This window comes from Pelodiscus sinensis, chromosome 5 (genome assembly GCF_052426305.1).
Source record: "Pelodiscus sinensis isolate ZL-2025 chromosome 5, ASM5242630v1, whole genome shotgun sequence".
Taxonomy (NCBI): domain Eukaryota; kingdom Metazoa; phylum Chordata; order Testudines; family Trionychidae; genus Pelodiscus; species Pelodiscus sinensis.
Genome location: NC_143056.1, coordinates 125,339,357 through 125,362,220, shown reverse-complemented (window position 1 = coordinate 125,362,220; position 22,864 = coordinate 125,339,357). Strand labels below are relative to the sequence as shown.

General features: G+C 42.4%; 1 protein-coding gene across 3 annotated transcripts; it reads left to right on the top strand.

Moving 5' to 3' along the window:
- The first annotated feature begins 599 nt into the window (after positions 1–599).
- Positions 600–21,394, top strand: CIMAP1A (ciliary microtubule associated protein 1A). Of its 3 annotated transcripts, none has more exons than XM_025186268.3 (8): positions 600–671; positions 2,403–2,595; positions 4,781–4,910; positions 6,634–6,831; positions 7,266–7,367; positions 11,373–11,494; positions 15,010–15,147; positions 21,258–21,394. In XM_025186268.3, the coding sequence occupies exons 3-8, from the start codon at positions 4,802–4,804 to the stop codon at positions 21,345–21,347; spliced, it is 759 nt and encodes a 252-aa protein (XP_025042053.1). In that variant the 5' UTR covers positions 600–671; positions 2,403–2,595; positions 4,781–4,801; the 3' UTR covers positions 21,348–21,394. The 3 variants fall into 3 exon arrangements, with proteins under 3 accessions (XP_025042053.1, XP_025042049.1, XP_006111815.1); XM_025186264.3 differs by having other exon boundaries at positions 600–735; XM_006111753.5 differs by having other exon boundaries at positions 606–787.
- The last annotated feature ends 1,470 nt before the right edge of the window (positions 21,395–22,864 follow it).

Below are 22,864 nucleotides of genomic sequence, written 5' to 3'. Positions count from 1 at the left end.
TAAATCTCTCCTCATGGCAGCCATTCCATACCGGTTACCATTTCTTTTGCCCTTGTCTGAACCTTTTCCAATCTAAGATATCTTTTTTGAGATGAGGTAACCACATCTGCACATAATATCCAAGATGCAGACATACTATGGATTTATAAAGAGGTAATAAGACAGGTGACTAAAAGGGTTGCCCTTCTGCTACAAAAGCCAGTGACCTCCTTTTGGAATTTCACAGGAAGAACTCACTATATACTTAAAGCAGCCAGATGCAAGCACTAGGCTGGCAGGATTTAATTATCCGCTGAAGAGATGGACCGGCATTGACAATAGAGAAGTTAGCAGAAAGACTTATCAGCAGTGCTTGAAATGCACCACTCTGTGGGAACAAAGTCCTTGTGCAAATCTGATGTTCCTATTGCTTCACTGTGAGCTATAAGAGCAGAGTAGCACCATGTTGCCAAAGCTATAGGAATGATTCATGAAACACATACACCTGAGGCTAGAACCCCAATACTGCATCGTGTTCTAGAACATACTGAGCCACTGTACAAGTAATTATGAGTTTCTATGACAATTTCATGAAAGTTCTTCCCAAGTCCGCATGGAGGGAGAAACCTAAGACTGCCCTGCCAGCATTCCACCATCTCCTAAAACTCTGCAGTTCTATTACTGAAAGAAAGGTCAGAAGACAGCAGAGAGGACAGGGTTTATTCACATATAATTGGGCTTCAAAGGACAAGAAAGGTGTTTTATTTCCTATTCATCTAGTTGAAGATTTCACAGCATCTTCATATCGGTACAGCTTCTAGTGCTACACATAGCTACACTGAGCCTAATTTAATTCAGTGACAAATATGAGTTTTTATAGGAGGACTGAATCCAGTCATTTTAACAAATCATATTCTCTGTAAACCATAAATGGTTTAGTATTTCCAAGTTGCTATATTTAAAACTGTTTTTTTAAATGCCTTCATGTATTTTCTTTTCAATATAGAATAGTAAGAACAAAAATGTGTTGCAGAAGATACAAATCATTGAAAAAGTGTAAAAATGCTAAACTATACAAACTGTCAGCTGTCCTATTATAAAGTGCTGTAATTTGCTAGACAGAATACCCAAAAAAGCATAGTTAATTCCACATCCACCAAATTCCAAACAATCTTGTTTACCTCTCATTCTTCATTGTGCAGACTGAGCATTATTATTATCCAGGACAGCATCTGGGTCAGAGAAGTAGCTTTATAATAGTTGTAAAGCATTTGTCTGACACACACACACACAACACCACACACACAAACCATCTCTTTGACAGTCTTCAGTGCTCTACCAGAAAATTGCACATTGCAATTAACATACTAAGCATCTTTTGTGGACTGCTGGTGTTCCAATAGTGATGAGATGGCTTTAAATAGAATTTGGAACTGCCCCAAGAGGAAAATGCGCTTCTGTTAGACTCACCCTGTTGAGCATTCTCTAGAGAAGCAGTCAGCTGGGAAGTAGCTTTTTTCTCTTGCATGTTGAATTCCAATATACATGGCATCAGGATTATAGGCTATCATGGAATGTTTTAGTAAGTTATATTTTGAAAAGTGAATGGAAATGGCATCTGGTTCTTTTATGTTTAAGGCCTCATCCGTCAATCTCTCTTCACACAGGAGTCCTACTGAAATCCGTGGGACTTCTATGAGCAATGCATTGGCAGAATGGGGCTGTTATATCCAGTGGCTTTCACAGCATAACCTCTAGGATATATTTGGTTAATTCCTTATTTTAAGTCTGCTAATATATTGTTATGTTAATTCAATTTATTCATTTTTCATTCTTGTATCCAACCGCTGAAGAACTTTTTTATGTTTTGGGTTTCAGGCACCTGTGTCAGTCCAGACAAGGAACTGATTTGAAATAATTTCCTGAGTTTCACACAAACTCAAAGAATAATAATTTTTCTAACATTTAGTGCTGCAAACTTCCTGTATATCACTGTCAGTATCAAAATATCGTGCAGTAGGAATTTACCTGAGTTGGAGAGGCAAGATAACATTCAGTTCCCTCATCTGTAACTATACTGGTTCTCGGATGCTAGCAACAGTTAAAAATCTGCATCTCCCAGTGTACTCAGAGATTAAAATCAAAGATGGACAATTAGTACAGTGTGTCATTTTTACATTGTCGTATTCTGTCTGTAACCACATTTTAAGGTGTATTGCACATACACAATGTATGTGAGGCATAACTCTCTTGGACCCATAGAGAATAAAACTGGAGCTCTTTCAGAACAGCTGAACCTCTAGGATATGTTTGGTTAATTCCTTATTTTAAGTCTGCTAATATATTGTTATGTTAATGAAATTTATTCATTTTTCATTCTTGTATCCAACTGCTGAAGAACTTTTTTATGTTTTGGGTTTCAGGCACCCGTGTCAGTCCAGACAAGGAACTGATTTGAAATACATTTCCTGAGTTGTAGCATATTTAAAAAGGAAGTGCAGTAGACGGGGTGGTTCATGACTCAAAGCACAGCAAGTTTTGCTGCTCATACAGAGAAAATAGAGCCACACAGCTGATGCTTAAAGCACCAAAGCAGCAAGTAAAGGTGAAACTCAGGTGAGCAGAGTGTTCAATGGGTGAGATACAAGCAAGTCTAATAACTACCCTGCAGAAGACAGAGATACAGTGAGCTATTCCCTAGCATTTCCTTCTTACCATAGTGCTTAGGAACCCAGAACTAGTGTGTGGTAGAAACTGTACAGAGAACAAAAAAGAAAAAGAGATGACAACCAGGAAACTGCTGAGAAGAATTGCTGGGCCTCTAGCTAAAGTTGGGGAAAGTCAGCTCTGAGCCTCTGTAAGGGGCAGGGCTGGGGGCTAGCCTCCCTAGCCAGCCCATCAGTGCTGCCTCGGGCTGTAATGATAATTTAAAGGGGTGGGGAGTCCAACTGCCCCATATACATCCCCCCTCCCTCTGGTTTACAGCCCTGGAGACAATACAGATAGCCAGTCACAAGAGTACAAGGACACTGTGATAATATTGGTCAGCTTGAACAGGCAGGTGGTCTCAGCACACGAGTGGGCTAATTAGTGTCAGGTTTTTTTTGTAAGCAGCAAGGCAAAGGAGAGTATAGGTTGAACCTCTCTAATCCAGCACTCTCAGGATCTGACCCGTGCTGATCCAGAGAATTTGCTGGACCATTGGAGATCATTAGTGTCTCGCAGTATTATCAGCACTTCCATTTCTTACTGGGCGTTTAGAAGACATGTATGGGGTAAATTAGAGCTAAATAAAAGCACTGAACACTGAGAGCCAGGGCTGGAGGCTGTAAACAAACACAAGAGACTGTGGGAAACTTGGCCACACCCATGATAAGTGGACATCCAGCTAACTAAAATCCTGCCGGACCATGGAAGTTGTCGGACCAGAGAGTGCTGGATTAGAGAGGTTCAACTTGTAATACAGAGGAATATGAAAAGCGATAAGAAGGTAGCTTACCTGAGGACCTGGCAGCCCAGTCTTTCAAAAAGTGTCCTGCAGATGAGAGCAGTATAATCTAGAAGGTTCTAGTATACCACACGAGATGGGGAGATATATATCTAAAAGAAGGGGGGACAGTGGATTAAATGCACACTAGTTAATGGGAGTGAAAATTTGGCCCCATTGAAGACAATGGCAGAAGTCCCACTGATGTCAATGAAGACAGGATTTCACCCCTAATATGTATACAACTTTAAGGAGAAACCCATAGCAGAAAATATTTCCTACCAGTCTAAGACAGAACAGCAGCCTGATGGATTCTGAGCTTTGCTGAGATACTAGCTAATGAGCAAGGGGATTTTTATTAAGCCCAACTCTGACAAGAAAATCTTAGTGGCAATGACACTGTGAGGGTGGATGCCACAATTGCTGTGGACGCAGGATGTGAAGGTCATGAACAGTGACATCATAAAACCAGAGATCTACTTTATATCAGTTCTCTGATAGTAGAGTAAAACAGACCCCCTGAAATGTCAGAGAGATACTTGCTCTGGATTCAAAGCTTTGCCCAGGTCATTGCACTGAAAAGATCTTTAATATCACAGGAGATAGTGACAGGCACCCAGATACCAAGAGGTTTCCAAGATACTCCTAGCACACTACTGACTTGCTAGTAACTTCATCAACATTTGCCATCGATACCTACTGCCCTATATCTACCGTCTTAAGCAATTCACTTGTACATTAGAGCTCACATGCTGGATCAGATTGTTGGTCCAGTGCATTTAGCTGAATATTCTGCCTCCATCAGAGCTAGCACCTGAGGCTTCTCAACAAGGTGTGTGCGCAACCCCTCCCATATTAGCATATTTCAATGCTGCAGATGGAGGAGGTTCTGAAGGAGTGCTCTGCATCCAGATGTCTTCCCATCCCTCACTTTAACCATAAACAGGTTATTAACAGGGATAAAGGAAAATGCATATTAGCAAAACAAACAGACCACTGAGTTTGAATGCTTAAGTATCAAAGATCTAAAGAAGAAGATTTCATACTCAGTGTGTACCATAGAAGCAGGGGTCCTTTATTTCTGACCCAATACAATTCTTAGAGTCACGGACAGTGACAGACAGATTTTATCAACAGGAATCTATACAACGTCGTGTCTCAGTTCCATTCACATGGAGACTGGATTCAACCAATGTGGCTTCAGGTATAGCATAATCACAGGACCAGACTGAACTTTTCACAGAAATGCAAAAAAGAAACAGAATTTTGCTTCTTTAAGAGACTCCATTATTAATCCTTCTATTTTCCCTTTAGGCTTTGTAACCAACTCCAGCCATGCATGACAGCGCTTGGGTGGGGACCTGGAGGCCTCACCGTCCAAGGGGCCCAGTAATGGCCCAGTTTACCAGTCCAGGACCAAAGTACTGGATAGAGGGAACAACAGGTAAAAGGACAAAGATACAGCATTTCAAGCAATACGGTCAATAACATGAGTTAAACACACTAAACCCAGATGGGAGCAAACCAATTAATTCTGTAGAAACTCGCATATTTTATTCAAATAACTTGTGTTTTCACATGGGAAAGTCAGTGTTTCCAGTCATGCTGGTTGCTGGGCACCACATTCTCAAGACTGTGTTTTCTTGTTTGACCACAAATTCAGTGAAAATAGTATTTCAAAACAGATTTTATTTAGGAGAGACTCTTTTGTGGAATAGGTTTAGAATGGTCTCAGAGCATGTCTATGCTTGGAAATATCCATAAGATCTATTCTAGAGATTGTTATTTTAGTATAAGATCCAATTTAAGGGTGTCCACACGAGGGCTTTAATTGAAAGAATTACTGGAATAATTATTAACAGGATATCTATTTTGGTACATTTTTTGATGTAGAGAAGCCTTAGTTGCTGTCAGCAGAACAGGACAGTACAGCTCACTTTTGAAATCCTTGGGTGAAATTCTGGCCCCACTGAAATCAGTGGGAGTGTTGCCCTCACTAAGGGTACATCTAGACCACGGCCGGCCTGAGTCCTTTTGGCGTCCTGGGCCCAGACATGCGGTGCTGCCCCCGGGGCGCACGGCAAATGTGCACGCCAGCCGCAACTGCTGGTGTGCAGCCCGGGGCCTGCCCCCGGGGCGCATGGTGCATGCGCTGCCCAGCCCGGACTGGCTAGTGCTGCTAGCGCACGCACCGGGCCGTGCATGGCCCCGCAGCTGTAGGGGAAAGGGCACTGCTGTCCGGCGCCACGGGGCTGGCGCTGCAGGAGCTGGGTGCGTGGCTCCTGATGGCAGCTGTAAGGGATGCCGCGCGCCCCTTACAGTTGCCATCAAGTGCCCCCTGTGGGTTGGCACCCGGGGCAACTGCCGGATTCGCCCATGCCTCCGTCCGGCCCTGATCGAGACTACACCTCTCTGTTGACAGGCTAATGAAGCGGGGATTTAAATATCTCGTGCTTCATTAGCATAAACGTGGCCACTGCTTTTTTTCTAAACAGAGCTTTTTCGGAAAAAAAAAAGGCTTTCTAGACGCAGATCTTTCCAAAATACAACCCTTTTTCGAAAGATCCCTTATCCCTTATAAAGTGATGTTTACAGGATCTTTCAAAAAAGGGTTGTATTTTCAAAAGAGCTGCGTCTAGGCTGCCGAGTTTGTGTGTGTGTGGGGGGGGGGGGGTTTCCCCGAAAAAGCTCCGTTTAAAAAAAAAGCAGTGACCATGTTTATGCTAATGATGTGCGAGACATTTAAATCCTCGCTTCATTAGCAATTTCAATGTGCCTAATCTATATCCCTCTGTTGACAGAGAGGTATAGTCTAGACACAGCCTTAGTGTTTCACCTCTTTTGCCCACTGACAGAACTGCTCAGAAAACCACAGCTTAGGCTTACATTATAACAAGAAGAAACCTCATATGTACCCACAAACTGGGATGAATTAGTAATAATGGCAACCTTGAGTCTATTCTATAAACCAAAAGTAAAGCCAGTGTCTTGGAAATGAATCTTGTGGTCCTAAAGCTCTCAAACAACTTTAGCAATAAGACCCAAAGCTCATCATCTAATAAACCATCTTGTTAGTCTTTAAAGTGCTACATTGTCCTGCATTTTACCCAAAGGGGACTTATAATAAAATCTGACACATGCATATGAAATGTAGCCCTTCTTCCTAGGTTACATGAAGCACAACCCCACCAAAAGGAAAGCCCCTGCCTACACTTTTAAGGGGGCAAAGCCCTTGCTTAATGAAACCTGTTCTCCGGGGCCTTATTCTGTGGAATCCTCAATGACCAGGAATGGAAAGGGAACTTCCCCAGCGTATACCATGTGTGGGCGCCCGAAGGTGAAAACCGAGGTCACACCTGGCCCAAGTGAGTAATATTTCTCTCAATCACATATTAAAGGTGAGGATAATGTCTATAGTTGTCCAATGCTAGGGGACTATAAACCTCACACCAGACTCAAGTATGGATGTTTTAAAATGGAAATTAACCGCTCCTGCATTGACGGGTGGGATGTGGGAGGAACAACATGGGTAGTGGGCTCAGGATTCAGAAAAGGGCAGTGTAGGGTCACAGGGTTGGGAAGAGGGAAACAGCAGTGCAGAGTGTTGGGAGCAGGATGGAGAAGTGGCAAAATAGGTCAATGGGGCTGGGATGTAGAGGAAATGGCAGTGCAGCATGATGATGTGGGTTGAGGCACTGCAGTTTTGCTCAAACAAACCTACATCCCAAGATACTTGTTTGGCATGAAAGGAGGCCAGCCAAAATATTCATTGTTGTTGCTTTGTTCCCCTCTTGTCTAGGCGATTATTCACCAGAGAAGTCAATAAAGCATGTTTATAAATGTGCTCCTGTGCAATCCATATCGTTCAGGACTAGGTGCTTCCGCGTAGACGGCACTCCAGGTAAAATCCAGCAGTTAATAAACGAATGAGGCCAAATGAAAGTGAAAGTCCTGAGCCTGACTCCACAGAAAGTTTTCAAATGAAGGAAGAAAGTCATAGGAATAGGCATATGCAGTTTGGACTTGGAGCTTTCAAAAACTGAACATGACATGGTCCTGAGTTTCATATGGTTGTCCTCTACATTGATTACAATAGAGTTCCAATTTGTTGTGTAAATGAAACCTTAACTGTGTTCTGTCACTGGGCCTAAGCCTTGCTCGCATCCAAGGCTTTAGCTCAGTGGATGACAGTCATAGGGGTGTGTAAGCATCACCTGAAAGGGGGCTATAGCAGTTCTCCACTCGCTGTAGGTAGGGGGTTGCTCTAGCCCCATGGGGCCTGCTGGAGCAGCCTCTGTCCATGGTGGGTCCTGGTGCATCATAAGCAGGGGCTGTTCAGGCTGGGCGGTAGTCAACGAATGTCTATGTTATAATCAGATCCTGCATCTCATTTGTATTTAAAGTGAAGATGGGCTCTTAGAGACAGGCAAACTGGTTCAGTGTTGGAAGAAATGAAAACAGAAGAAACTAAATTCTTCCTCTCAATTCACCAGGGGCAATAGTGACAGAAACCAACAAGAATATTTCCAAGGGAGGGAAAAAAAAATACTGACCATGCTCCTGTTCATATGACAAGACTCGGAATCACTAGTCATTGATAGCACTGCCAGGCAACCTGTGTTTCAGAACTGAGAAGAACTCCTTTAGCACAGAGGTATAAAAGTTCACAAAGCCAGAGATATACCTAAGGCCTTGACAGAAGTCAAGACGACAAAATATGACCTGTCTTCTTATGTCTGTTTGACATGCATATGCAATTCCTTTTACCTACAGCTAAAAAAAAGCAACAAATTAGCAGCACAACTATCATAAATCAATAGGGGTTCATCACATGACAAACATCATTAGACATCGCAATCGTGTATATGAGATGATAGGTAGCAGGGAGAGAAGCCACACAAACAGCCTTGAAATTGAAGACAAGTTTCATGTGATGGAGAAGGGGAAGTGAAAGGCTGGATGACAAGAAAGAGGTGGCAGGGACAAAGCAATGAGTCAGGAAAAGGATCTATGTAATAGGGAGATCATCTTATTTACAGTATGCTACAACCCTGAAAAGATAAAAATAAGTCCTGTTCACAGAAGCAAAAACCAAACCACATTGCAGCCCCACGAAGCCACAGCAGGCTTGTCATTGGTATAACATAGTTAGGATTTGGAGTAGATGGGACGTGAAGTTTGTGGTGGAACAACTTGAAATGGTTGTATAACATTTGTAATAATTTCTCTTTAAACTGCATAATGTTTATTATTTTTCTAATGAGTACATTGTTTTATATCAGAATAGTTATCAGGAGTGGTTTAAAAGTGCTGCTCCATTCTCAAAAGCCACTATAGTGTCCAAAACACTCCAGTGTGAATTAGATCAATCCGCAATTAACAGGAAATGTTATTTTCCTATTGTGTTTTAGGAGGCTTTTGTTTTGTTTTGTTTGATTTTAACCCCTAGTCCCACAAACTCACCTGAGGTCTGAACTTCAAGCTGTCCCCTTGAATGAAGCAGAAGGCTTTTTTCTTACATTGTTCTTGTCTACATGGATTCTATTTTTGTTGCGCATTCACCCTGTGTCTACATGATCAGATTCTTTTGCCCTACAGCATATGTCGGAGCCGCACATGTGCACTGAGTTTCCTTGTGCACTCAGGGAATAAACTGTCTCATTTCTTTCTTATCTGTGGCAATAAAAATAAACGCCTACAGTGTCCACCTGCTTCCCTGCAGCTTCATGTCTGTTTTGTTGCCCATTGGTAACATACACAAAAACGTGGTGATTTCAGTCAGGTTCTGTTTCGTAGGCACCTCTGTACTGACTGTTAAGACAACATCAATACTAGCCTTTAAACCAGCAGACAGCATCACTCTTGGTCAAGGTTCCCTCTAATCTTTCCCATCCATGTTTGGATTTTTTCCATCCATTTACAGCAGAGACGGGGAACCTCACCCGGGGGCTGGATCTAGCCCCCAAGGTTCAGCATTTCGGAACCCACGCTGGTGCTCCAGTTCTTCCCACCCTGTCCCAGCCACCCATGTGGCTGGAGCATACAAAATCTACTAGCCTGGGTCTCCCTAGGTTCTGGTGTGCAAGGGGAATGTGGGGAATGTCTTTCTCCTTTTCAGTCAGGGGATTCTCACTTTCCTTCTCACTTGTATGCAGCCTTTGATTGATTTTTCTGTGGGTCAGCAGCCCTTGACCCAAAAAAAGTTCCTCATTCTGATTTACAGAATAAATGTTTATGTGCACCAAGGCATATGTAAATGTTTATGTGCACCACCAGTAGAAACAAAAAAACTAGCTGTGGGTTGTATCTGAATCTGTCTTGAGTGGCCACATAAGCACATGGCTTACAGGGAACACTGCTCTTGGTAATCATCCTTCAGCAACTTATGCTTCTGCACAGGCAATCCTGAAACCATATTTCTCAGTGCCCAGCACTGATACCTAATGTGTTAGTATTCAAGTCTTATATAGTATTGAGTGATTTATCTGTGGCTTGATACCAGTCTCCTCTCCTTGAGCGGATGAAGATTTACTAGCCACTGAAACATCAGTACAGCAGACAAAGGAGACATTTCCACAACCAACTTCACCCCTATCCAACTAAGGAGAGCACAAACCGAGCCAGATGGTCCTGACAGTACAGCTCCTCACTTGGAAGAAATTTGATCCTTTTCTTCATTCCCATCAGAGCATAACATGGACACGGACTACTCTTCTATGCACTCTCCCTCTCCTGCTCAGGAAATGCAGTGGGAGCTGTGAAGAGATTTTAAGAAGTAGGTATAAGGGTCAGCAAGAAATGACCCAATTTTCATAGGGAAAATCCTTCCTGGAGCCACCTTCTTCAGAACCTATCCTCATAATCAGCCTCGGTTCTCTTGGACACCTGCAAGAGGTGTGGAAAGATACATGACTCTACCAGATTTCACTTGTGCGCCATGAAAGTGTATCTACCCAACAGATACCATCTGGTCCACAAAAAGTGCTCTCTCCATTAAACTAGCAAAAAGACCCAAATACAGCTATGTATGGGAATGCTCTGGTTCTGCACCTCTGTCTACCAGGACATTAATGATGAAAACCTTCACTTGGGGATGAAAGACTCATCTATATCACCCTCAAACTATGTCACCCTCAAACTATGATGGCCTATGAGATTTTCCAAGGAAGCTTGTTTTCACATAAACATTGTGGAGCTGAGAGCAATCTGCCTGGCATACAAAGTTCATGTATCGACTCCAGGAACCCATAATCCAAGCACCAAGAAACACCACACTAGAGGAACTACAGGTCACCATACTAGAGGAACAAGACTGTCTCCACTCTAGACCTAGTGCATTCCAGTGAACGCACCTTCCTGGCCCTCAAAAAGCCTTGTCAGATTGATTTAGCAGGTTGTTTTCAAACAACCAGGAGTAGTCTATCAAAGACTCAGTTCTGCAGAACATCTGTTGCATGTGATGATTCCCAGAAAGGGACATGTTTGCCACAGACCCACAAAAACAAAGCATCAGGCATTTTGCTCCTGTGGTGGTTCAGGCCCAGTCTTCCGGGACCTGGGATGAGCACAGACCTTTCCTCCAATTCCTAAGATACTGAGGATTCTGAAAAAAACTGAGGCAAGATGCAGCTGATTATGATGACACATCTTGAAGACCCAGTTAGTGTAAGGTATATAAATCTCCTTTTCTTTGTTTCGTTCAGCATGCCAGGCCCACCCCATGAGCACCAGCAGTTTAGAATCAAGATGCTCATTCCAGGACAGAAAAAGAACAGGGAATATGAAAAAGAAATACCCCTTCTTCTCCCCAGCCTCCGTTGAAAGCCTCTCTCCACTATTATATTCCCTCTGATCCCTGAGAATTCACAGTATAAGTAACTATCATGTTTCCCCCCTCTCCCTCCAGGTCCTGCTGCATACACTATCCCCGGGGTGATGGGACCCAATACGGTGGACAAAACGGCTAGCCCTTGTTATTCCATGAAATGGAAGAGTAAGCTCGGTCGTTATGATGAGGATCTCCATCAGGTAAGCTGCTTTTGCATTTCCTCTCCAGCTGCTCCCCTTGACAACCAGTGGTCAGTCACTGCCTCCATGACTGAAGGAGCACTGTGGGTTCTTTCCTACTACATGAACAGACACAACAAGTGTTCTGCTGCATGACCAGATACAAGTGCTGCAGCTGATGACTAGCAGCAAACATGGCTATTCTTAGTAAGTGCACCATTGGCAAGGGAGGATTCTAACTAGATCTGCAGCAAGTACCGTCTAAGGGCTTGATTCAAAACTTATAAGAATCAATGGGAATCTTTCCAATGACTCAAGTACCAGAGGGGTAGCCGTGTTAGTCTGAATCTGCAGAAGCTGCGAGGAGTCCTGTGGCACCTTATAGACTAACTGAAGCGTTGCCCATAAGCTTTCGTGGGCAAAGACCCACTTCGTCAGATGCATGTGGTCTTTGCCCACGAAAGCTTATGCTCCTACACTTCAGTTAGTCTATAAGGTGCCACAGGACTCCTCGCCGCTTTTCCAATGACTGTCATAGTTTTCAGATTAGTCCTAGATCTGTGGTATGCCTGAGCATCTTGTTGCTTGAATTCCACCTGGAAAAGGAGTTGGAATTGGAATGAGAAACATAAATGTGTTAAGTAACAAAAGTTGTTATATGAAATTTCACACCAGGACACACATATTCCAACATATTTTTTACATTCTAGAGGGAAAACCTTTTACTCCTGTGTTAGAGTAGTAAAACAGAGTAAGTTGTCATGGGATAAGAGGGAAGGTCCTCTCATGGATTGATAACTGGTTGAAAGAGAGGAAACAAAGGGTGGGACTAAATGGACAGTTTTCAGAAAGGAAAGAGGTAACTAGTGGTGTCCTGCAGGGGTCTGTACTGAGAGGAATCCTATACAACATATTCACAACATTATCTGGAGAAAGGGGTAAATAGTGAGGTGGCAAAATTTTCAGATGATACAAAACTGCTCAAGATCTCCCAATTATACATATAAAATAATGGGTGGAGACCCTATGCTCCATTAGGAGCCCAAAGGACTAATAGATAGAAATAAATAAATTAGGTGTTAACCACTCAAGAGAGATATCTTGGCATCAATGTGGATAATTCTCTGAAAACATCCACTCAATGTGCAGTGCAATGAAAAAAGCAAACCAAATGATAGGAATCATTAAGAAATGGATAGAGAATAAGACAGATATCTTTTTGCTTACATATAAATCCATGTATGAGCACATCTTGAATACTGCTTGTACATGTGGTCACCTTATCTTAAAAAAATATCTTGGCATTGGAAAAGGCTCCTAAAAGAGACCTATAAAATCATGACTGATGTAAAAAAGTGAATAAAGAAGAGTTATTTTCTCCTTCCCATAATACAAGAACTATAGGTCACCAAATGAAATAAATAAGTAGCAAGTTTAAAACAAAAGGAAGTACTTCTTCACATAATGCACAGTCAACGTATGGAACGCCTTGCCAGACGATATTGTGAAGGACAAGACTATCATGGGGGTTCAAAAAAGAGCTGGATAAATTCAGGGAGGTTAGGTCCATCAATGGTGATTAGCCAGGATGGGCAGGAATGGTGCCCCTAGTCTCTGTTTCTCAGAAGCTGGGAATGGGGGACAGGGGATGAAACACTTGATTCCCTGTTCTGTTCATTCCCTCTGGGGCACCTGGCATTGGCCACTGTCAGAAGACAGAATACTGAGCTACATGGACCTTTGGTTTCACCCGGTATGACCATTCTTATGAGTATTTTAACTTCTTACTGTGCATATTCATTAGCAAAATTTCAGACTCAAATTTCTGTCATCTTTAAAACATTTTCTTACTAAATATCTACCATAACTGATAGACATACCCAGACAACAAGCATGTGTAAAAAATTGTCTAAAATATCCAGTAGCAGTTGTCAAAATATCAACAATTGCCAGTGATAAACAGAGCAGCATCTGAGGGTATGTCTTCACTACCACCCTAGTTTGAACTAGGGTGGTTAATGTAGGCAACCGAAGTTGCAAATGAAGCCCCGGATTTGAATTTCCCGGGCTTCATTTGCATCTTGCCGGGCGCCACCATTTTTAAATCCCCGCTAGTTCGGACTCCATGCCTGCAGCTACAAGCGGCACCGAGTAGGTAGTTCGGATTAGGCTTCCTATTCCGAACTACCGGTACACCTCATTCCACGAGGAGTAACATGTAGTTCGGAATAGGAAGCCTAATCCGAACTACCTACTCTGTGCCGCGTGTAGCCGCGGGCACGGAGTCCGAACTAGCAGGGATTTAAAAGTGGCGGCGCCCGGCAAGATGCAAATGAAGCCCGGGAAATTCAAATCCGGGGCTTCATTTGCAACTTCGGTTGCCTACATTAACCACCGTAGTTCGAACTAGGGTAGTAGTGTAGACATACCCTGAAGGACCACAGCTTTCTTAAAATGGAAATAATTGTTATGGCTCAGATTCTGCTGAGTGATAACAGTTGTGGGGTTATTAAAATTATTAGCATTGTGTTTAACAATGAGGGGTGTTTTAGACCCTCTTCCTACAACAAAGTATGGGAAGGAGGAATAAAATTGACATCCTGCTCAAGTTTATTCTTCTTTGTAGAAGGCTGTAGCAACATTCCTAGTGACACCTACCAAACTAAGCACCAGATGTTATATCTGTAACATCATAAGTGAAATAAGATTCTGTAGTTGAATACATGTGACATGTTACATATTTACAAAATGATTATTTTTTTATTACAGTGAAATCTTTGTTATCCGGCACTCTGTTAACCAGAAAACTTTGTTAACTAGCATTGTCCCCAGCCACAATACTGTCACATCTTCAGGCACACAGAACTGGCGCACAGGACTGATTTACCATGATTGGTTTAACTATTATTTGTTTAAGTAGTACTAATCATCTTTAACTTAAAATAGAAATGTGAGACCAACTGCCTCATACTACAAAACTACCAATATTAAAAACCTGAGGTTTACTATTATTGTCCATTGTTTTTTCATAGGTTAATGGGACCCTCAGATAACTGGAATTTTTAGATAACCTGAATGCCCTAATCCCCGAGTGTGCCGGATAACACAGGTTTTACTGTAAATGAAAAAGGATCATGTATAGGTTCTTGTTTATTATTTAAAACTTACTGAAAACACTGAGCTTTTAAACAATACTTACCGTATATAAAAAAACTATGAAGATCATCAGTGCCTAAAGCTTGCAGAAACTGAACAATGGCACTTTAATTTCATTTTGAACCACTGTCCCTCTGCAGTCTGTCAAATGTAAAGTTGCACAGGCTAATAAGACTTCAGACATCTAATGTAAAGCCCTAAAAGACATAACCCTTGACATTCTGCAGTAAAGTAAAAATAGAATACAATAAAAATTGTTAAAATTAAGTGTCTCTGATACTGTTTTTCTGTCCATCATGATAAACCCATGCAGGTCTCATAGAAAACTGCAGATACTGAATATAGCTATTTTAACTGAAGCTCCATTGACTTTCTTACAGACACCAGGTCCAGCTGCATATAGAAAGGTAGAGGTTGATGTGTACAAAAAGAGAGCCCCTAAGTACAGCATGAGCACCCGGAGTAAGCCTGCAGGAAATGCAGTACAACCTGGACCTGGAGACTATTATCCTGGAAAGGTAAGGCAGAGAGAACCTATTTATCTTTTCTTTTCAGCAACTGATCTTTAACAGTCTCCTCCTCTCTCTCAAATGGTTCTTGAAAACTATAAAGTAATTTACTTGAGTTAGAGGACAAACAGTTGCAGGCTATAGGGCTGGTTTGGATTTAAACTTCTTAAATTGACAAGTCTTGATTTAGAACCATCACAAAATCTTGTGAGTGTTCAGCAAATAAAAATACAGATTCAAATAGCCAGGATAAGATCTTTCAATATATCAATGCATTAAGATTAATATTGTTAAAAAAGGACATCAATCTGCATGGAAGAGCTAATGTTTTACATCAATGCTCAGAAGAGGCCACATTTGATTAAATGAACGTTAAATTTTTAAAAAATCCACATCCCACAATATTAATGCATTACTGAGAAAGATTGTCGAAGGTCAAGAAACTGGACAAGTTTCTTCGAGAAATCCTTGTCCATCTGTCTAGATATGTATTCATCAGGTATCTGAACCTGCATGAACACATGTTAAAAAAAAAAAAAAATATTTTATTTATGCATCTGGGATGAAAGAAAAAGGTATTGTTTAAACAAACAGAACTCAAGCACTTCACTATCAGCTGCTGTTGTAGGGACATAAACCTATAGGATCGATATGTGGACTTAAGACAAACTATAATGATTCTAAAGCTTCAGGGGTAGCCGAGTTAGTCTGTACAGGATAAACTTAAAAAACAACAAATAGTCTGGTAGCACTTTAAAGACTAACAAAACATGTAGCTGGTTTTATGAGCTTTCGTGGGCACAGCCCACTTCTTCAGATGACCAGAGTGTTGGATGTCCAGAACTAAAATAAATAGGGGAGAAGGGGTGGGGGGAGGAAGAGGCAATGGGTATAAAAATAACAAGGGGAAAGCAGAGCTGGAATGTAACAGGAAAAACAAATAGTCTACAAGCACCTAAAGCCTGGATAGTCAAAAGAGGCAGATAAGAACCATTAGTAAGCAATCAGATAGGAAGCCTACTAACATCAGATACTATACAAAGAACCACTGGCACCATCATTGTTTGGTAGGCTGATAATGTCCCAGCCATCCAGTATCTTTATTTAAACCATTAGCATGTGTATCAAACTTGTGAATGACTGGAACTACAAAAGAGAGGAACAAGACACAGGTGATCAAACTCTGAGCATCCATTATATCAGTGAAAAATGCAGGGAGTACAATCACCCATTGATCATGTGTTTCATGGACTACTAAAAATGATTAATACCATCCAATTTGATCATCTTTGGAAGATAAATGGCAGATTTGGGGATCCCAAAGCATCCTGCTGAAGTCTCAACTTCAACAAGAGACCACAGTGCACATAGCTACAGGCAAAGGCTAGCGGTTTTCCACTGGGCTGAGTGTAAGACAAAACTGTATTCTGTCCCAATCCTCTTCAAGAGGTATGCAGCATAAAACAAATCCCAGAAGGTCTTGATAAAATGGAAGGAACTGTGAGATTTCCACTGGTGGATCCGTCCTTAACTGACCTTAAATATGCTAATGACCACTGCTACTACAGCCATTGATAGAATGCAATTAATGTTGGAATCTATAAAAAGAATTAGTGAGGAATATGGACTATCCCCAAATACTGTAAAAATGAAGTGCATGTATGTTGACATGATTGAGGAAAACAGGATGAAAATGGACTCACAATTAATAGTCAAGTTGTAGAGGTAGTAGATTAATTCAGTTAACTGGGATAATAAAAATCAAACCAAGAAGGCTGTTCTAAAGAAAGTGGAAGAGGATTAGGAATGGCTCTCAGCCATGGCCTTCCTCACTAAAGTTTAGAAAAACGTATGACTTCTCAAAACGTATGAAGGTTTGACTGGTAAAAAACTTATTTTTCTCCAAAGTGGCATAGAGATATAAATTATGGGTAGTTAATGCTACTAAAAAGTTGAAAACTGAAGCCTTTTATATGTGGTCCTGACAAAAATTCCTGCACATCTCCTGGATGGAAAAATATGACAAATGCTTAAGTTAGCAGCATTATTGGAGAGAAGCAAACCATGTTGTTGGAAATCAACAAGTGAAAACTTACGGCTTTTGGTCACATCAGGCATAGAGATGGAAATAATCTTGATAAAGTTATCATGGAAGGAGTGGTGGCAGGTTCTCATATAAGGGATAACTGGGAAAGAGATGGATGAGTGGTATTTGGCACAGCAGTGAAAGGACAGCTGAGAGTGTTCCAAGGCAGTGATGGATTGAGAAAGCTTTTGAAAAATCTGCTGTGAGATCATCCATATTCAGGCATGCATAAATGGATATTATTTACTTAAATAAATGCTTAAATTTATCTACGCAAGCATATTTGAAGAGCAGCATAAAAATTAGTGCAGATTCTTTTGCATATATTGATTTTTTTTATTGTAACAATGCCCATTTTTAAAAAGGAAGTTAGGAATATTGTACCCTATGGAAACTGCCTTATGATTTTGATAGCTGAAGCACTGGCAAACCAGGGGAGTGGGCAAAAAACTCATTGTTGTACATGCTGGAAAAAAAAGGGGGGAGGCTTTTAGAGAAGACGTATTGTGGAATGCACAAGTTACTCTTTTACCACGAAAGACCATGTGTGCTACACAATAGGCATGTGTCATGTACAAGGCTAAAGTTATAATCTTAAGTGCCTACAAGGCAGGGACAAGATACAGATCACTTCAGTGAGCTGGATTCTGTTTGGTGGCAGGCATGGTAAGCAGCTGGTTAGGGCTCTTGCTCTTTTGCTTCGGCTTTGAAACCATGTGCAACAGAGTGCTTGCCAAGTACAGCAATTCCTCATTTAACATGTGCCCGCTTAACACGTTTTCGCGATAGCAAGATTTTTTTTTAAGGGAACGTTTTTGAAATTACATGCCCGTCCCTGGAATAACACAATTTCCCCAGCTGGCCCATTGCTGGCAGCTGCGTGGGGCTTCCCCTGAATCCCTGCAAAGTGGTGGAGAGTTCGCCACGCCATTCCTTGCTGACTCCCCGCTGCCAGGAGCCTTGCCCCCTCTCCTCTGCCCCTGCTTGCAGGCCAGCAGTTGAGTTTCCCCAGCCAGCCCATCACTGGCGGTTGCGCAGGGCTTCCCCCGCCTCCCTGCAAAGTGGCGGAGGGTTCGCCGGTCGCCGTGCCATTCCCCAGCGACCCCCGCTCACCGGACACAGTGTGGGTCCCGTCAGAGGGGCATACTCCCAACCAAATCCCCCTCCCCTCTTCTCCCCTTCCCTTCCCCAGAGCCAGAGCCAAACACCTCCCCTCACTGCTGTAACCCAGTCCTCTTTCTCCCCCAACCTTATATCCCGGTCCCAACAGACACCATCGCTTGAAACGCAACCCTCACCTTTTCCATTATTTTCAATGGGAAAAATGACCCTGCATAACACATTTTCACTTAACACGATCATTTTCTGAAACATATCTATGGTGTTAAATGAGGAATTACTGTACATGCCTCCTGGCTTTCCAGACGTCTGCATTTGCAAAGCGGGGCTGCGATCCAAAGGAGCTCTGCAAGGGGAGATGGGGCAAGCATGCAGCCTTGCAGGGGCTCACACAGGGCTGGGGAAAGTGCACAGGCTTGCAGGGCCTTATGTGACAAGTGTGCACCCCACACCCCTCCTTTCTTGGGAGACTACAACTTTCCCAATTCCACGGGGCCTGTTAGGGAGGATGGAAGAACCCCACAGGCTTGCAGGAGCTTACACAACCAGCAAACCTGGGGTCCTGCTTCGTTGAGGATGGGCAAACAGTGACAGAGCTTCCCCTGGTTCATGTAGGTGGCCATGCACAATATCAGTCTTCTCCGAATCACACAGAACGATAGGGAGCAGACACTGACTGAACGTGGCCAGAAACCAGGACCTTATGCTGCACTGCTTTGTGCTAAAATAACACCAACCCCCTTACTGCTGGCTTGGCATGGAAAGGTGTCCTACTGTGGAGGACAGAATAAGGCAGCCTCACCAGAAACCTTGTGAGGATGATGAAAGAGTGTCTCTATGAGAGCTTTATGGAGATGTGCAGGGAGGGTTCCCCCTCCGTTTCCAGACAAGTTAAACTGTTCCAAGGAGCCCCCCACTGTGTAGGCAGAGTGGTTGCCACAGATCACACCCAACTGCCTTAACTCACTTGTAGCAAGATTAAAAATGTGAACTCACCAGAAGCATCCTCCCCACCACCAGAGTCCAGCAGTGATACCTCCTGGGAAGAGGGAATTGGTCACATAGTTAAAAAGAGGTCAGGGCTGTCTGGGAGATCAGATGCTTTGATTAAATGCTGAGCATTCTCCTCCACCTTTTCCTTATCAACAAAGTCCTCCTCGCTGTGACTCAAAGCTGCCAGAAGAGTCTCTTGTGAGGAATCCAGACCTCTTTGGGACACTGGTCAGATTCCTGCCTCATAGAGGCAGCATGTTTATGGCAATGATCCAGACCCTTTGTTTGTTTTTGTCTTTTGGTACACCTGCCTGAGCTCACATGGCACTACTAGGCATCCCTAGTACAGGCAGTTCCCGGGTTACGTACAAGATAGGGACTGTAGGTTTGTTCTTAAGTTGAATTTGTATGTAAGTCGGAACTGGTACATATTGTAGGGGAAACTCTAGCCAAACATTTCTCCAGAGCTCAGTTTTATTCTCCCACACCTCACTTCCCTCAGTCCTTTATTCTCAAGCTGAGGTGTCTGCTGAGAAAAGCCACTCCGCGTCTCCCTGGTCTGCTGGCGGGGGGTGGGGGGGGCTCTAGCTTTGCATCTCCCTGGTCTGCTGGAGGGAAGCAGCTAGTGCGGGGTTGCCTCACCCCGTTTGTAAGGAGGGATCTGATGTAAGTCGGATCCATGTAACCCGGGGACTGCCTGTATATCCTTTTGCCACCATGCCCTGTACGATCAGCATTTCTTTTGCTGCTTTGTAATCCGCCTGAACAGATTCCTCTCACCATACAGCAGTAAGGTCCAGGATCTTCTGCAAATTCCATGCTGGAGATGGTTCGTGATCCTTGGCATTCATGGTCAAGTGTGCTGCCTGCTCACCACATTGGTCACACAGAAAATGAAATTCAAATGTTCCTAGGGCTTTCCCTGTGTATCTGGAAAACAGCAGAGTTGAAAGAGCTGGCTAGAGCAGTAACTTTGGGGGCACTGTGGGACACTTCCCAGAGGCTAAGAACATACTTTCACAGTACTACATCTGCACTAGCCTAAAATCAACCATGCAAAGTCACTTTACCTTTGCTCCTCATGAAAAACAGGAATACCAAAATAGACTTCAACAGCTCTTAAAGTTGGCAGAAAAGGCTCGGTGGTGTGGTATTTAGAAAATTGACCTAATGCAGATAAGCTTGACCTAAACTGATGGGCTTCATCTACACTACTGGCTTTGCCGGCAGCGAGTATGCAGATTAGCATATCGCCATGCCTCCTTAGCATAATTTATGCAAGCCGTTTTTGTGGGAAAAATGTAGTATGGACAGGGATTTTTTGCACAAAACCCGTTTTCCACAAGATCCTTATGCCTCATTGGGAGAGGCATAAAGATCTTGCAGAAAACAGGGGTTTTGCGCAAAAAAAAGCCAACACTACATTTTTTTTCTGCAAAAACCCTTTGCACAAAAATGGCTTGCATAAATCATGCAAATGAGGCATGACGATATGCTAAGCTGCATCTCATTTGCATACTCACTGCTGGCAAAACCAGCAGTGTAGACATAGCCATGGCGTAGACCATGCCTATTGTAAGAAGCTAAACTTTCAGTCAGACTGCCACCATCAAAGGTTAAACACCAGACACCATTCATCTTTATTAGGAAATTTTGCAACATTTCACCTGGAGTTCAGAGAAGCTGATTTTAATCTGGTTCTGATCTAGTCATTCTGTGCATCTGCCTGCCTCCCTCCTCGGTTATACATTTTCTTTTTACAGATAGGAATATAGTAAAAAGGGGAGCATGCCTGACACTAGGTGACCTGGACTGTCCAGATCTTGTACTTGAGTGGGAAGGTTGGTCGCATAGAAAGTAGAAATTAAAAAATGTTCATGGTGAATAACCTGATGTGTTTTATTTATTTTTCCATCTACAGGTAACACTGATCAAGCCTTGTGCCCCAACTGTTACCTTTGGAATCCGACACTCTGAGTACACAATGCCTTTGATAGTGGACGTCTATTGACTGTCACACAAGCTGCCTTACAGAAACTACATTTATTTTTCTATATCATGTTACTTTGTATTTTAAAGCTGCCAGTTTTTATACAAATTCTTAACAATCAGCTGTCTACAATAAGTTTCAACACGTTATGGAACTGAAGGATGACACATTCAGAAAATGATCACTTGCAATATTTTAACCTGCCTCTGGCTAGGAAGAAATTTTCCATGTCTCCCCTTAATGAAGAGGACATGCTGAAGCTAGCAGTATTACCCTGACATATGGATCTTGCTGTATCCACCAGCTGAGAGTCTGGACCTTGCATCAGTGCATTGCAGCATCTGGGGCCTAGTTTGTTCCAGAAACTGGGAATTCACATAACTATATATGTAAAGAGTCACTCAACTTCCTACTCCTGAGCTATTCTGTTTACTCCATGATTACCCTCACTGTACATGTCATTTATCTCTTTTATTGTGTTCTATTGCAGCATTAGAACAAAAAATAAATCAGGGAGTCAATATTTATCATGTCAAACTAGCTGAATACCTCAATCTACCTTTAGATGGAGCTACAGACTAAAGTTTAAAGGGACACTGTGTGCTTAAAAGTTGTTACATCTTTAGATTATTAAAACATGAACAATTTAAAAAGGCTTTTTATCGCCCATGTCTAGTTTAATTTTCCTTTTCACTCATCTTGGATAATTGGGGTCGGGGGGCGGGAGAGGGGGGTATAATTAGTGAAATTCCACTTCTGGTTCTCATGCTTTAGGAAAATACTGCCATGTTAGAATTGCTAGAAAGTGTTTAAATCCTAAATTTAAAAAAATTCATTAGAATTTAAAAAAAATAAAGCCTAGATTGACAACGACTTCCTCCATAACCCCAGGAGAAACACTGTTCTTGCTCTCTTAGCTACTGTATGCTGGAAGTCTGTGGAAATACAGCGCCTCACAAGGTCCACATGCAGGCCAAGCATAAGTACAGGCTGCATTCAGGAAGCACAGAACTATTCCCTCCATACTCTTCCCGCCCCAAGAAGCACACTACCCTAAAAAGGAGAAGGTGGGCTTTGGGCAAACTGCAGCTACACATCACCCTTTGGAGAACGCTTGACAACACAGGAGGGAAATTCTCCTGCTGAAGTGGCACAGAAATGGAGATTCTCATCTTGAATTATAGGGAAAAGTTCTGTCTTTGTGAGGCTTCCTCCCCAAGCTCTATGCAGAAATTATGCAACTCTGCACCATCCTTTGCTATAAGCAATGCCTAAGTGCCACAATTGAGCCCAAAAAAGGCTAACATACAGTTATTGGGAGGACAAACTATCTGCCCTGCTTAACCAAGCTGGAAACACCAAAAGCCTCCCCAGTTATTCTCTCAAAGTTTTACTTAGCGTCTCAAGTCAAGATTAATATGATGGCAGTGATAGGAAAATGAACACTTGAACTCCAAAGGACAAGTGAATTTTATTTTTAAAATTTTATTTTAAAAATATTTTAAAGTAAAATTTCAAAACAAGAAGTCATTTTGAAC